Here is a 16,695-nt window from a genome sequence, read left to right on the forward strand (position 1 = left end):
GTAGTTGTCAATTAAATAGGTGTAATTTCGCATAAAAATCTTTAAAGCTTATGTATTTTAAGATTGATTTAAATAAGTTAATTCTATTGTCAGTAACTGTAAAAGTAAGTAAAAGAAAAATATTTGTGCTTATATTTTTGTTACTCACCTGATTCTCGCAGTGTCTCTTCGAATTCTTAGTCATACGTTCACTGGCAGTGATGAAGGTGACGGATGTATTCGGAGTGTTAGTTTTTTCTGATTCACTCCAGCTTATGGTCCGATTATTTCCTAATAAAAACATTACAAAAATATCTTAGATAAAATATAAAAAAAGGTTCATTTACTATCTGACGGTAAGGTTGTGACGTCATACGATAAAGTCAGCTATAGATGAACTACATTGAACTGTCCCACCAAACACATTGACAAGCAGTTTTATAGTTGCCAACGTGGCAAAAATCGGAATCAATGATCCGGTATTGATGGTGGCGCCCCCCGTGTCAATAATTTTATATGACGTCTGTCAGTTTTGTCATTAGCATGTAAATTATCTTACCTTCGGGAGTCCGAGCAATGTCAGGGTTGAGTTTTTGTTTGATGAAATCGATTACATCGATGTATGGCAGTTTATGTTCTCTAACCCTGAAACAAAGACAAATTGGTGAACATGGAGTTTTTAGTTGAATCATTAGAATAAGTAGCACTTTATTATCGGAAAATGCTTTGGTCCCCACTGGTCGATGGGGATGGCCAGTGGGTTATGTGGGACTCTCTCCGCCTGCTCATTAAAGACGGAGCCTGTCCACTAAAACCCGATGGTGTCCAACGGAGCCCAATGAGTCACGAGTTTTGTCCCAGCTGGGACATTCGTCCACAACTCAGATTAAGTAGCATTATATCTTAGTGGCTCAACTCAGTTATAGAAGATTGTTGTTGTAGCTAATTTAGCGGCAGTTATGACATCCTTGACTAACCTGTCACTGCCCCAACAGCCGATCCTCACGAACGCGTCATCTTGCAACAACACGATGCCTGAGCGGCTCAGCTTATGAGCTTCTGAGCTGCTCAAAGGCCACGAACAGCAGTTATATCCAGCCGCCCATAGGTCCTTGGCCAGTTAAGCGCTCTAAGCGACCGCTGCCTGTATGCATCTATAGGTCACTGTCAATACAGCAGCAGTTATGACATTCTTGACTAACCTGTCACTGCCCCAACAGCCGATCCTCACGAACGCGTTATCTTGCAACAACACGATGCCTGAGCGACTCAACTCATGAGCTTCTGAGCTGCTCAAAGGCCACGAACAGCAGTTGTAGCCAGCCTCCCATAGATCCTTGGCCAATTGGGCGCTCTAAGCGACCGCTGCCTGTATGCATCTATAGGTCACTGTCAATACAGCGGCAGTTATGACATCCTTACTAACCCGTCACTGCCCCAACAGCCGATCCTCACGAATGCGTCATCTTGCAACAACACGATGCCTGAGCGACTTCAGCTCATGAGCTTCTGAGCTGCTCAAAGGCCACGAACAGCAGTTGTAGCCAACCGCATGCCTGGGGGAAGCCTATGTTCAGCAGTGGACATCCTATGGCTGAAATGATGATGATGATGATGAACTACTAACCTGTCACTGCCCCAACAGCCGATTCTGACGAATGCGTCATCTTGCAACAACACGATTCCCGAGCGACTCAGCTCGTGAGCTTCTGAGCTGCTCAAATGCCACGAACAGCAGTTGTATCCAGCCGCCCATAGGTCCTTACGAATGCCTGGGGGAGGCCTATGTTCAGCAGTGGACATCCTATGGCTGAAATGATGATGATGATGATGAACTAACTAACCTGTCACTGTCCCAACAGCCAATCCTTACGAACGCGTCATCTTGCAACAACACGATGCCTGATCGGCTCAACTCGTGAGCTTCTGAGCTGCTCAAAGGCCAAGAACAGCAGTTGTATCCAGCCGCCCATAGGTCCTTACGAATGCCTGGCCTGCCTGCCTATGTTCAGCAGTGGACGTCCTATGGCTGAAATGATGATGATGATGATGAACTAACTAACCTGTCACTGCCCCAACAGCCGATTCTCACGAACGCGTCATCTTGCAACAACACGATGCCTGAGCGACTCAGCTCATGAGCTTCTGAGCTGCTCAAAGGCCACGAACAGCAGTTGTAGCCAGCCGCCCATAGATCCTTACGAATGCCTGGGGGAGGCCTATGTTCAGCAATGGACATCCTATGGCTGAAATGATAATGATGAACTACTAACCTGTTACTGCCCCAACAGCCGATTCTCACGAATGCGTCATCTTGCAACAACACGATGCCTGAGCGGCTTAGCTCATGAGCTTCTGAGCTGCTCAACGGCCACGAACAGCAGTTGTAGCCAGCCGCCCATAGGTCCCTGGCCAGTTGGGCGCTCTAAGCGGCCGTTGCCTGTATGCATCTATAGGTCACTGTCAATACAGCGGCAGTTATGACATCCTTGACTAACCTGTCACTGCCCCAACAGCCGATCCTCACGAACGCGTCATCTTGCAACAACACGATGCCTGAGCGGCTCAGCTCATGAGCTTCTGAGCTGCTCAAAGGCCACGAACAGCAGTTGTAGCCAGCCGCCCATAGGTCCTTACGAATGCCTGGGGGAGGCCTATGTTCAGCAGTGGACGTCCTATGGCTGAAATGATGATGATGATGAACTACTAACCTGTCACTGCCCCAACAGCCGATCCTCACGAACGCGTCATCTTGCAACAACACGATGCCTGAGCGACTCAGCTCATGAGCTTCTGAGCTGCTCAAAGGCCAAGAACAGCAGTTATAGCCAGCCGCCCATAGGTCCCTGGCCAGTTGGGCGCGTTTTGCGGCCGCTATGCCGTCGCGGCCGCTGCCAGCGGTACCCCACATACAAACGCAGATCAGGGTAGACTGTGAAAGGTTATGTTCTTGTTAGATATTAAGTAAATTCGCTTACTATTTGGTCAATGTTTCTGTGATATCTTGAATGTTGTAACACCCAAGTTTTTGTAATTTACGGACAGCTACATTTTACGATTGCTAAAAATTGTAATGTTAAGGAAAAACAAAGTTGCTGACGTTATTAGCTCATTGTTTAGTACAAGCTTTGCTTAGTATGGTATTGAATGGTGCAGTGTATAATGTCCAAGAATATTTTTATACTGCTTGTTTTTTTTACTTATAAATATTTTCCTGATTTTTCATTCCAGTAGATCAACTTATGTATAAAAAGAAACTGCATGAATTCATGAGTAAGTTATTGATCATAATATTGATACATCGTTTTGAAATATATTGAGCACTAAAATAGCAAAAATCCATACAGCTATGTAACTATGAAAACGTTTTTTTAAGTATACCTCAGAATTCTTCACAACCAACGGCTCTTCCGGGCCAATCTTCTTCAAAATGGCGGCCATTCTTTCCAACGACATTGAGAACCCGACTGACGTGCACGAAAGCTGAGCGGTCTCGTGGTCTTTATGTGTTCCCGACACCTTCCAGAAGTCTTCTACTAATGCATCATACCTGTGGAAAAAAAAATCCTTATTCTTATCTCACTAAAGTTCAAAATATGGTGGCACTCTGTTACCACTAGTTATAGGCTTATTTGTTTAGCGGCTTTTCATTTGCTCACTTTGGTGGATAGAAAAACAATTGAAAAACAGCGGGATACTTTTTATTTCTTTTTTATGGCGTCTTTATATTCGTGTCAAAACCAGCCAGACACGAACCGCATGAGCAAAGAGATATTATTATTTTAATTTCATGCAAAATACCCTAGAATTTTCTCCATAGCCTATTTTCATAGACAATAACTTAATCGACTGGCTCCAAAGTACGACTTCTCCAGAAAAGTACTTGAATTAGCCTAACTAGCCAGATTTTTAACAGATTATGAACTCTTTTGACATTAATAAAGTTAGTGGATTGACATGGCGTCACTAATGTTTCTGTTTATTTTACGATATTGTGACGTTATACATATACCTAATACGCGTTTCGATAGCTCATAAAAATTTGTAAATTAATTTATTGTCTACTTTTTTTCATGCAATAGATTAAAATAGATTCACTCATTCACTTCAGAGACTCAAAACTTCAAATTGTATCATTTAAATCTGTAATTTAACATTTATTACTGCTTTAGAACGGTTGTTCTGTTAGTATTTTGATGTTAGATGTTAGAAATACATAAATTCTCACCTCCCTCCAGCAGCTATGATGTCTCCAGAGCGATGCTTGGCGACGGGCTTGTGGTCGTTATCCCTCAATACCGACATCTGCCAGAAAATACCGCTGTGCTGGGTCGCGTTGTATGCTAGGAATGGCGCCACCGTCATTGGGCACTGAGGATAAGGGAAAAGATATATAAAAAATCTTACTAATAAGATTGTAAAACAAATTGATATTGTGCTGTGTACTATCCTTAAATAAATAAATATATGAACGTAATATGGCTTGAAACAATTTTGTTGTATTAGTGAAGAGGGGGCAAACGGACTTGTGGTGGTGTGGGTAGAGCCGTGTGTTTTTTTGTCGGCCGTTTGGTGTAGTGGTTCAGAACGGACCGATGCCGAGAGGTCCCGGGTTCGATTCCCGGCCGGGCAGAATATGAAATGATGAATTTTAATTTCTGTGACGGGTCTGGGTGTGACTATGTATAATATTTATGTATTTAAAAAAAAGTATATAAGTAGTATATCCGTTAAGCTACCACCCATAACACAAGCATTAAGTTGCTTATTTTGGGGCTAGCTAGCGCTGTGTGAAATTGTCCAAAGATTTATTTATTTATTAATTTATTTTTGCTGATCACTTCCAAGTCATTCACAGCATTGCTGACCAAAATTTAGGCCACTTGGTTTGCTACATAACATTTATCATCATTTGCAAATTGGATGTTAACGCTCAAGTGCAAGTGATCGTGCATTTCTACTGACCGTTTTTAAGTTCATCACACCATTGCTGACCAGTTTAGCCAACTTGGCTTGCTTCATTAGAGGCGTTACCAGTAGAGAATGAACCTTAATACTAACACACGAAGACCATTTTAGTATAACCTGACTAGCCTTTCATCCTAGCGCTCGTGCATCCCTGCTGACTGCTTCCAAGTCCCTCACCGCATTGCTGACCAACTTATCTCCCTTGTCTTTACTACCCAAAGAGCATCAGCTTAGCAAATTGAGCCTTAACATCTATGTATGAAAATATAGCTTAACCAACTTCACATCCCAGAGCTCGTGCGTCCCTGCTGACCGCTTATAATGTCTCACAGCGTTGTTGACCAGTTTCACCCACTGGGCTTACTTCACTAAAGGCATTATAATAATACAAATCTGACCTTAACAGTTGTGACTTGAAAATTGGGCCAAGTTTTAAGGCCCAATCTTACTTACTTAACCGCATCCTAATGCACGTGCGTCTCTGCTGACCGCTTCCAAGTCCCTCACAGCGTTGCTGACCAGTTTAGCCCACTTGGCTTGCTTGACCAGAGGCGTCACATTATCAAATTGGACCTTGGAATAACTTGACTAACCTCGCATCCTACCGCTCGTGCGTCTCTGCTGACCGCTTCCAAGTCCCTCACAGCGTTGCTGACCAGTTTAGCCCACTTGGCTTGCTTGACCAGAGGCGTCACATTATCAAATTGGACCTTGGAATAACTTGACTAACCTCGCATCCTAGCGCTCGTGCATCCCTGCTGACCGCTTCCAAGTCCCTCACAGCGTTGCTGACCAGTTTGGCCCACTTGGCTTGCTTGACCAGAGGCGTCACCAGTTCTTTAGCTTCATGCACTCCCACTTCTGCTTCCATTAGACGGACGAGGGTCGACATGTCGCGGTTTGACACGCAGAGGGAGGTTAAATGGGTTTGGAGTTGAAGACTGGTTATGCGACCTAGGAATAAACAATAAGGTCAGTAGATGTCAGGAAACTTAAATATTTTTTAGTTAATCGAAGTAAATAAAAAAGATTACGACTAAAATTATGTTTGTAATTTTTGGCTATTGGTTTATAAACTCTAGTCATGCCAGCTGCACTGGTGAACATTTGAAAAGGCAGTATAAGCAGGCCTGTTCATCTCCGCGAGTTCACATCGAAAACAAAACACGCACGATAGCCCACCTACAGGAGGCGATTCGACAAGGCGTCACATACGAGATACGAGCGAGCATTGACACACGCACGCGTACTCTTTTATTATGGAGAAAAATAAAAAAAAATACTGTGTAAAAAATACTGTGCAGTATTTAACTGCCTAAATAATAATAAAAACACACAATGTACTTTTTTTAAGTTGCCTGAAGACACTGAGAGGTAAATAAGTGGTTACTGTTATTCATGATAATTCATGCAAATTCTTGTATTTCTTCCGACATTTTCCGCGATTTGGCACTTCACGTCACACATTAGTTTGCCGAAGTTCGCCGAGCCAGCTATTGTCAATTATTATAGGTGTCAAACAGGATAGGGTCTTTGCGCTGGTTTTCGTCCAACTATCGGAGTTGCAAACTTTGTGATCTTAAAATACCCTTACATAAATGTATCATATTATTTTATGTCGTTCGAGTGCTCATAAAGGCAGTCACACAATCCGCAGTCCGCACCGTAACGTAAACGCCTTGCCTCGCCGATGACAGCGCGCGAAGGGCAATGACAGCTCGCAAAACACTGACGTATATCAATGTCTCATGGACTTGGCGTAACTTTAAAATAAACGTACTCGGTACATTACGCACACATTTACACGCATTATAAATACATACACGATTTAAGAAAACAACATGGCCGCAATATAGGCAATCAGCTGACAGGTATTTGTGTGTGTGTGTGTGCGTGTAGTTGTCAGCTGATTGCCTATAAATATGTTGTTTTCTTAAATCTTGTATGTAGGTACCTACTCGGCACAAGTCAGGTAGTTAGTGACGTCACATGAAAATGTTGCCAGAATGAGTACTGACCAAACATTATCTATTTCTTTTTTTTATACATCACCAGGGGTAAGTTAGAAAGAGATAAACAGCTGTTTGTCATTAATTTGTCGAATTTTTGTATAGATCTACCGGGTGTTAGGTAAATGGGTATATGAGCCGACACTAGCCCATGTTAACATGGTCATATAAATGGTATGGTGAAGTCAGAAAATTGATATCTTCATTTTAACTATTTTAATTTTCATACAAATCGGATTTTGTAAAATTTATTTTGTATGAAAATAAAAAAAAATAAAATCATGATATCAAATTTCTGACTTCACCATACCATTTATATGCATATGTTAACATGGGCTAGTGTCGGCTCATATACCCATTTACCTAACACCCTGTATATTTCCTCGCCACTATTACCTCCATGCCACAAAAGGCGATACGTTGTTGATACCTTTCCGAGTTGATTTGCCTGCTATATGACCTGAGCTATGCTTTAAAAAAATGACCCTTAGTCATCTAAGATTTAATTTTGTATGAAGAAGTTTAATAATTACTTAAAATTGTGTTTATAATGCTATCAATTAGACATACGTGCCAAAAACTTTTCCTGTCAGCACGTTTTTTTTCTAGCGCGATGATTTCTGCAATGTACCGGTGACCGGTGTATGGCCGCGCATTTACGTAATTTTTTGGAACTCACTACTTTTTAAATTACATTTTCATTAAGGTAGAACTGTTGCTTAGGCATTATAGATTGCAACAAAACTAGCGCGGGATGGCTACTGCCTTCTGTGAATACAATACTTTGTATTCAAATTTTACGCATGTGTTTATGGCAGCTCAGTGAAATAGACGAAAACCGCAGTTAGAAAGAAAACCAGCACAATGACCCTACTTTCAAAAATTAATATTGCGATTTTATAAATCACTTAAACAACTTTATATTAATTGCGGTACGAAGTACGCCGGGACAGCTCGTAAAACAAATTCATTATTTACATTTTACTAATTTATCAACTTTGTTCATTGTTAGTTCATTAGTTGTTCGTGTTTCGTTTGGGTTAGACCAAGAGCCGAATGCAAAAAATAAATGTTACTTAATTATATTAATCCTACAAAAAACGGACGGACGTGTGCAAGTCTAATAGCCATATACTTGGTTAACTCATTTTAAAAAGTGCACAAAAACGTTCTATGTTCAGACAGACTATATGACGAATCTATAAGGGTTCCGTTTTTGCCATTTGGCTACGGAACCCTAAATACCGTATCAAAATCTGTTGCATAGTTTTAAAGATCTAAGCATACATAGGGACAGACAGACAGGAAAGCGACTTTTTTTATAATTATTACGTAGTGATGATGGGCATATAGACCAAATAAAGACATTTTGATTTAAGGGGGGGACATCGTAAGAGCCATTCACATTTTTATCAGAAAGTTAATAAATTAATATATTTAGGTTTTTGAAATCTAAAACAGCCAGGAAATCAAAGAGGCAAACATGATACCTTTGTTTGTATAGGAATTTTATTGTAAAACACGGTCATATTAAACTTTTATAAAAAAATCCAGAGGTAAATGTTTTTTTTTTCGAGAAAATTTTTTTCTAATCGTGTTTTCGAAAACATCATCCCACCAAAACATTCTGTAAAAAACTAGCCAAGTCTCGGTGGAGCTGCTTGTTTATCTCTAAAAAGTAATGAAATCTAGACAAAGTCGTGCCAAGTCTATGGTTCCTTACTGCGATTTCTTTATTATTACAGTTAATGTTGTGTGACTTGGCCGTTGAACAATCTTTATTAAGATAATTACATAAGTATTATTGAAATACGCAGCTTTATTAACCTACAATTGACTGGTTATTGTTGAATCAACGTTTTCCAAGTGGCGCGGTAGGTAGCGGTTCTAGCGACCGATTGGTGCAATTGTGTCATGGAGCACCTCGTTTTGTACCCTTCAACGGCCAAGTCACACAACATTAACTATAATAATAAAGAAATCGCAGTAAGGAACCATAGACTTGGCACGACTTTGTCTAGATTTCATTACTTTTTAGAGATAAACAAGCAGCTCCACCGAGACTTGGCTAGTTTTTTACAGAATGTTTTGGTGGGATTTCACTTCTTTTTGTAGAAAGTGGCAAAATTATTTAACGTCGTCGTTTTATCGACATTTTTTTACGATATTAAACACAAATAAACTCAACGACCCTTAAAATGGACAACGAACAACGAATGAACAATTATTTAAATAACATAACCTTAGCGAACCTTATAATATAATAAACGAAATTAACGAAATGCAAATTACATAACATTCAACTTAATCGACGGGGGACTCTAGAAAGGAAAAAAATCTGGACACCGCTTGCTAGTGCTAGCGCCATCTAGTGGCGAGCGATACATGCGAACACCACGGTGCCGGAGTAGTATTGATTATGAATGTGGTGTTACTCCAGATCTTCGATTTTCCTAGTTTTTATAGTTTTCCCTTTATTTGGCCATTAAACCCTAACTCTGTACCAAATTTCAGCTCTCTGAGTTTACGGGAAGTACTAGTTCTATTTTGATGATTATCAGTGAGTGAGTGTCGTAAATACGAAACTTTGCTTTCGCTTAACTTCGGAACTAAATGACCTACAGGCTTGAAATTTTGGATTTGAAGTATGTGATTATAGCTTACTAGATGACGAAAATTTCTGCGTTGTGGTCTTATCCAGAGGTTCTCAAATAGGGGCCTGAAAATGCGGCGAAATGGTTCCAGTAAAGGATGGTACGGCAGTGTTTGCTTCGCGCTCGACTTGGCGGGGGCACTGCCGTGCCCCCAGATCCCATCACACATACGTTCTGTAATACATAATATTGAAAACAGTGCGAAATATCGTCAATTGTAGTTTTCACATACTAAGGGCCCATAATGAAATTAGTATAATGTTTGTTTATGTAATAAAATTTGGTTTGAAATACCTACTGAATTGAATTTTTATTTCTTACTAGCTTTTTGGCTTCGCCCACGTGAAATAAATTGTCACAGTTATGTGTGTTATAAAATATTTAGGTGCTAGCTCTTACACTATATAACTGGCGGCCGCATGTAGCTGCGCGTTGCCGCGAAGAGCAGTGAATGCAAGTGTGGTGCGCTAGATGGCGACACAGTAGCTTCTTGTAGCAGTCAGCCCTATGGCATCAAGACAGTACCGATCACTGACGTATGTCAACAAAACGGTGCTCGACTCTTAAGACAAGCTAAATTACACCATATTGTTGAAGACATTGAGCATACATTTTTTTGAATACCTTCGCGAAGAAAAACTTCTGTACGTAGTACTTATTATTATTCTGTGGTATAAGCAAAAACTAGCTCCATATCACAAAAAAAACGCTTATAACTGGATTGAAACCATCAATCAAGCCTTTTGTACGGTCCATAGGCCATATATTGAGTCCTAAATAAGTTCATAAGGGTTGACTTTATCGAGAATACACGGGCCTGTCATTGATTAAAGTCTGAGATTAAATCGAATTCTTAGCGCCATTTACGAGTAGAAAAACGGCTTGGTGGTATCATTTTTTTGAATCACAAACTTACTGCGATGAATAAAGGATTTCTCGATTTTTAATGCAAAACTCAGTCATCATCATCATTATCATTTCAGCCGTCCACTGCTGAACATAGGACTTCCTCAATGATTTCCACAATGGTCGGTTGGTGGCGGCATCCAGCGCCTTCCCGCTACCTTTATGAGGTCGTCGGTCCACCTTGTGGGTGAACGTCCTATGCTGCGCCTTCCGGTACTCAGTCAAAATTATCTATAGTCTGGTCCGTGAGCACGTAGAATTTTGTCCAATGACCACTAGCTATCCATCCTTATCGCTCGCGCGTAATTATGTTGCTATCGCGCTCGCACACTCACTGCGGGTGCCAGTCGCATAGTCGCGACAGCAATATAATTACGCGCGAGCGATAAGGATGGGTAGCTAGGGGTCATTGGACAAAATTCTACGGGCTCACGGATCGGGCTTTTAGTTACTTACCAAAACTAACATCCACCAACACAGGGTACATATCGTTGTGTTTGTCTGCGGGCACACCGCACGACATTAGCAGAGTGCGCAAGATTTCGGTGTGGTTCAACTGTATGGCCACTTTGAGGCCGCTGTCTGTTGCTGCTCTGCTTGCTACCACTAGCAATTCTGCGTCGGACCAGAGGGAATCTAGAACAAGACAAGTTTATTTCAATACTAGCTTTCCGCCCGCGGCTTCGCCCGCGTGGAATTTTGTCTGTCACAGAAAACCTTTATCGCGGCGTCCTTGTTTCAAAAACCGGGATAAAAACTATCCTATGTCCTTTCCCGGGACTCAAACTATCATCATCATCATTTCAGCCACAGGACGTCCACTGCTGAACATAGGCCTCCCCCAATGACTTCCACATCGCCACGGTTGGTAGCGGCCTGCATCCACCCACAAGGTGGACCGATGACCTGATAAAGGTAGCGGGAAGGCGCTGGATGCAGGCCGCTACTCAAACTATATCTATGCCAAATTTCATCAAAATCGGTCCAGTGGTTTAGGCGTGAAAGCGAGACAGACAGAGTTACTTTCGCATTTATAATATTAGTTTAGTATAGATAGATTAGCGGCCGCCCGCGACTTCGTACGTGTGGATCCCGTGTAACCCCCTTAGGGATTGAATTTTGCAAAATCCCGTCTTAGTGAGCACCTACGATCGAACACCCATGCAAAATTTGAGACTCCTAGCACTTGTAGTTTCTGAGATTTCGTGATGAGTGAGTCAGTCAATAAGTGACGATATAGATAAAAGACGTCCTGCGCTGTCGCGTCTTTCCGTTCTATACATGGCCAGAACGCACCCATAGGAAACTGCTCGTGTATATTTTGGAGTGTCTCTTTGTAAGTCGGTCACTACAAACTATACACGATTAGTTTCACACCCTTGCGTTCTGGCTATGTATAGAATGGAAAGACGCTGCGCTGTCCGCATCCAGAGGGGTTAAGGTCATAGCAGACTTATCTGGGAAAGGGATCAACACCGTATCACCTTTCGCGCGCTGTCAACTGCAAGGCGAGGCGTTTACGTTACGGTGCGGATATCTAAAGTTTCGTAAAGATCCCTTCACTGAAAAGCGTTATGTCCTATGTTCCTTCTTTTAAGTTAATATCGTAATAAACATACCACATCTAGGAGTGACGATGTCGAACGCGCACTCCACAATTTCTCTCGGATGGAAGCCCATCACGTGTTTTTCTCTGTACACTCTGTCCACTACGTATCGACGCATGTATTTCGTACCAGTGTATGCTACGTGCCTGAAAAGTCAAATTTATAATTAAATCTTTAGATTTAAAATTGTATTTGTATTCTAAATAAGATTCATAAAGGTCCTTGCTCAACACATGTTTATTCAAATATAATAAAATAAAACTTTGTCGTAAAGTTTACGTCAAAATGAGCCTGATCAATCTGAGGGTTCACCACAATAGATTAGCGGTCGATGATCGAACTACTGACTCTCGAATCGGCATTTGTCTGATCCCAAATCTAATGGACAATTCAAAAACAAAGTCCTCTGTTTTCTAGGGAAAAAACATGACTTTGCCTTCCCATATTTCTTTGGCTTTGACATTAATCTCGTGACATCACTTGCTACGTTTAAACGACTCAAAGCCTCCCCACTAGTAGACGTGACATTGTAGAAAGTGACGTCACTTTCAGATAATGCCAGACAAACTTAGTATTTTTAAAGTAAGCAGTTAATTTAATTACAAACCTCGCAAAAGGCAACCTCAAGTCGTGGGGCAGATGGCAGACTGACCCAGATGCCGTCATGACTTTCACAGCGTTGGGGTACTGATCCCAGCCCTTGGCCCGAGGCATCAATAGGGGCGGCGAGAACTCCGTAGCTCCGTGGGTTCGGAACACCTGCGAAAATAAATTGAATAAATACCTATACAAGAATTTTACACTACGCCATCTAGTCTTAGGCTGGGTTGTAACATCTTACTTTAACTTTGACAAACGTCAAAAATCTGTCAAACTCCATACAAAAAGCACCGGTTACCGTAATAGTTACCGTTAAAGTTAGGTGGTGCCACTCAGCCTAAGTAAAGCTGCAGTAACACTGACATCAAATATTACTGTCATTCTTTCATTCGGCGCAGACCACCGATTTTTAGTTGGCCGATAGTTGGACCCGATTTTAATTAGTATGAAGAATCGACCAAATCAAACCGGTGTAATGTGCGCATTTCCATACATGCCCATACTGATCAACTGCCCGACTAAACTATCGGCCGACGAAAAATCGATGGTCTTCGCCTAGGCTAAATAAAGGTCCCACGATTTTGAAACATCAAGTGGCAAAATCCAAAAGCTAACAACTTTAATAATAACATTGATAGTAGCGCCCTCTTGTAAATGTCATATACGTGTTGACACCACCAATCAATTGACGTACTTTTAAAAAATGACAGAACGAGACTCTATCTTCCCATATTTATTTTGTAGGGCAAGATAAGCCGATGACGTCACTATTTTGCCAAATTAATTGAACTTTTTTCAATTACAAAGCAAACAAAAACGTCAATTTACAGTTCTTTTAAAACTAACTTCAGTTTTTAAGACAAGCATGAAGAGTGTTTTTAAAAAAAAAGTGCTTTAGAATTATAGTGAATGGTGTCAAATACCCAATATTTTGTAGCGTTCAGTTTTACCTTTATGACCGTATCTTTCAAAGCGGCCAGTACTTCAGAAGGCTTGGTCTTCGTGTCTCCGTGGTAGGTGATGTCTTCTGCCGCCGATAACCGCTGCTCTAAGCACGCGCCTATTAACCGTTGGTAACCTCTACAAAATAAAAATAAAACAAAGTTTTTTTTACTACCGTCATAGTTATGGACTATTATTTTCCGTCAAACTTGACAGCGGTCATGCATGGAAGCAAAAAACACTGGTCGATCTACTTTCTTTATTGGCAACTAGCGGCCGCCCGCGACTTCGTACGCGTGGACCTCGTTTTACTCCATTAGGGGTGGAGTTTCGTAAAATCCGCTCTTAGCACCTATAGCGCATATATTTTAAGTTTCAACTCTCTTACTTTAAACACATGGGACTTTCATAATATAAACTTCCAACCCTCCTTTTATCTCCTTAGGCCCAGTAGTTGATTTCTAATGATACATTTTCAGTATACATATGTACCACCACCACCACCACCATCATTTCAGCCATAGGACGTCCACTGCTGAAAATAGGCCTCCCCAAATGCTTTCTATGTTGATCGATTGGAAGCGGCCTGCGTCCAGCGCTTCCCTGCTACCTTTACGATGTCGTCGGTCCACCTTGTAGGTGGAAGTTCCACGCTACGTTTTCCGGTACGCGGTCTCCATTCCAGAACCATTCTGCCCCATCGGCCATCAGTTCTGCGTACTATGTGCCCTGCCCATTGCCACTTCAGCTTGCTAATCCGTCGCTATGTCAGCGACTTTGGTTCGTTTACGGATCTCCTCATTTCTGATTCGATCTCGCAAAGAAACACCAAGCATAGCCCTTTCCATAGCACGCTGTGGAACTGAGCTTCTGTATAAGGCCTATAGTGAGAGGCCACGTTTCCGAGCCATAAGTTATCACTGGTAACACACATTGGTTATACACTCTAGTCTTCAGGCATTGAGGTATTTTGGACGATAAGATGTTGCGTAGTTTCCCGAACGCTGCCCAGCCGAGTTGGATTCGACGATTGACCTCCTTCTCGAAATTGGACCTACCTAGCTGGATCGTTTGTCCGAGGTAGACATACCTACTTGTCGACAATCTCGAGAATTGAGCTTCCAACTGAAACTGGTTAGGGCGCAACATGGACATTCGACATAAGCTTCGTTTTGTCCATGTTCATCCTCAGGCCTACCTGTTGGGAAAATCGATTAAAGTCTTCGAGCATTGTGCCAAGATCTTCCAACGATTCTGCCATGACCACAATATCGTCGGCAAACCGATGTGTACACAGTACCACGATGTACCGAACATTTAAACTTTCAAGTCTCTTACTTTAAAAACCGAGGACTGCAATACAAACTTCTAACCCCCTTTTTAACTCCCATAAGGTTTGAATTTTGCAAAATTTCGTTTTAGTGACTACCTACGTTCTACAGCGACAATTTAGTGTCCTTTGAATTCATTCTGTGCCTTTGATCACCCACGGATACGATGTCCTAGGTGAGCCAAGTGGACTCTAGTTAAATTATTATTTTAGTGTCCTTTGATCATCTACAAACAAATCACACCTCCTCTGAATAGTCACATGTCCAATTGTTGTACTACATATTTTGTTTTGTAACATTTTTGATATTTTCTAAAAACCGCAATAAACAAATTGGACATGTATATGACAATTCAGAGGTATAATTTATTTATAGGTGATCAAAGAACACTAAAAAAATAATTTAACTGGAGTCCACTTTGATCATCTTGGTGATCAAAGCCAGGTGATCAAAGTGGAATAGACCATTAACCCCTATGAGAACTCTTTTGAGACTTGTAGTTTCTGAGACTTCGTGATGAGTGAGTGAGTCACTTAGTCATTCAATGACTTTTCTTTCTACTAAAATTATACGTACCTATAGTAATTATCATTAAAATCAAATAAGTAAGTACCTACCAACCTAAGTAAATAAAATAAAGACCCTACCAAAAAATTAACAAATTACATACAGAAAATAATAACGAAGTAATTCTTATCCTATTTAACTACAATCGCCCACGCGCCCATCCCATTTGTCCGCCGCTGAACCGTACCCTAATATTCATCTCGGTAGATGGCGGCACATAGTAAGAATTTGCAAGGAAGTTTGTAAAAGTCACTAATTAACACTTTGATTTGCTCGTTTAAACACAGTGAATGATTCAAATAGGTACATACAGTGAATGGTTTAATTACATAAAATATCTTTATTTATTAAATTTTCAAAATTAGGTATTTACGAACAGCGCTATTCATAGTACATGTAATATTTAGTTACTAATTTACTAATGATGTCGATAGATGGCGTTTGACAGCTTTGCCTTCATGAATATTTACGTACCTCAAAAATGTTTGTCAGGCGCAAGAAGATTTTAACCAATGACGATAGATGGCGCTTTTCCACGTCTTATGAAAATCCCAAATATTTTACGGGACCCTATTTTTTTCCAAAATAAAATTAGGCCTATGTTACTCGTGAGTTATGTAGCTTTCGAATGGTGAAAGAATTTTTAAAATCGGTCCAGTAGTTTTTGAGCCTATCCATTACAACTAAACAAACAAACAAACAAACAAACAAACAAACAAACAAAGTTTTCCTCTTTATAATATTAGTGTAGACATACTAATACGATCTCTGTCAAAAATATTGTAGTGAACCTGGTTACGCAGATGTACGCAGTTTTAGTTTATTTTTAATTCCCAAATAGTTTTGTCTGCAGGTAGAAAACTGTTTGGTTTCCACATCTCTGTGGTCATTCTTGGCGTTTCTGAACGTCAAGCTTTGACACACTTCACCGTAAAATCTTTATCGCAACGCACATCTTCGCAGTCTCGCGAGTGAAAAAACCGCACTTTTATCTCCCGCAAATCGCATCATAACGCACAACGCATTCGCATCAAACCACCCACGCAGTCAAAGCCCAAATTGCTCGTGACCTGAACCCCCTGCAGGGGAAGTGAAGCCGATCCATCTTCATCCCGGAGTGTCCCGGTGCCAG

General features: G+C 41.1%; 1 protein-coding gene across 1 annotated transcript in view; it reads right to left on the reverse strand.

The window, feature by feature from the left end:
* The window catches only part of LOC135080804 (eIF-2-alpha kinase GCN2), a 44,351-nt gene that overhangs the window by 2,182 nt on the left and 25,474 nt on the right, over positions 1-16,695 (reverse strand). The window contains exons 17-31 of the mRNA XM_063975527.1: positions 13,674-13,803; positions 12,731-12,882; positions 12,136-12,269; positions 10,973-11,152; positions 5,678-5,901; positions 5,541-5,624; positions 4,208-4,350; positions 3,361-3,529; positions 2,691-2,911; positions 2,478-2,564; positions 2,043-2,225; positions 1,154-1,268; positions 957-1,090; positions 539-624; positions 149-270 (exon numbers count right to left, since the gene is read on the reverse strand). Of these exons, the coding sequence (XP_063831597.1) occupies positions 149-270; positions 539-624; positions 957-1,090; positions 1,154-1,268; positions 2,043-2,225; positions 2,478-2,564; positions 2,691-2,911; positions 3,361-3,529; positions 4,208-4,350; positions 5,541-5,624; positions 5,678-5,901; positions 10,973-11,152; positions 12,136-12,269; positions 12,731-12,882; positions 13,674-13,803 (2,164 nt within the window). The remainder of the gene's footprint in view (positions 1-148; positions 271-538; positions 625-956; positions 1,091-1,153; positions 1,269-2,042; positions 2,226-2,477; positions 2,565-2,690; positions 2,912-3,360; positions 3,530-4,207; positions 4,351-5,540; positions 5,625-5,677; positions 5,902-10,972; positions 11,153-12,135; positions 12,270-12,730; positions 12,883-13,673; positions 13,804-16,695) is intronic.

This window comes from Ostrinia nubilalis, chromosome 18 (genome assembly GCF_963855985.1).
Source record: "Ostrinia nubilalis chromosome 18, ilOstNubi1.1, whole genome shotgun sequence".
Classification (NCBI taxonomy): Eukaryota; Metazoa; Arthropoda; class Insecta; order Lepidoptera; family Crambidae; genus Ostrinia; species Ostrinia nubilalis.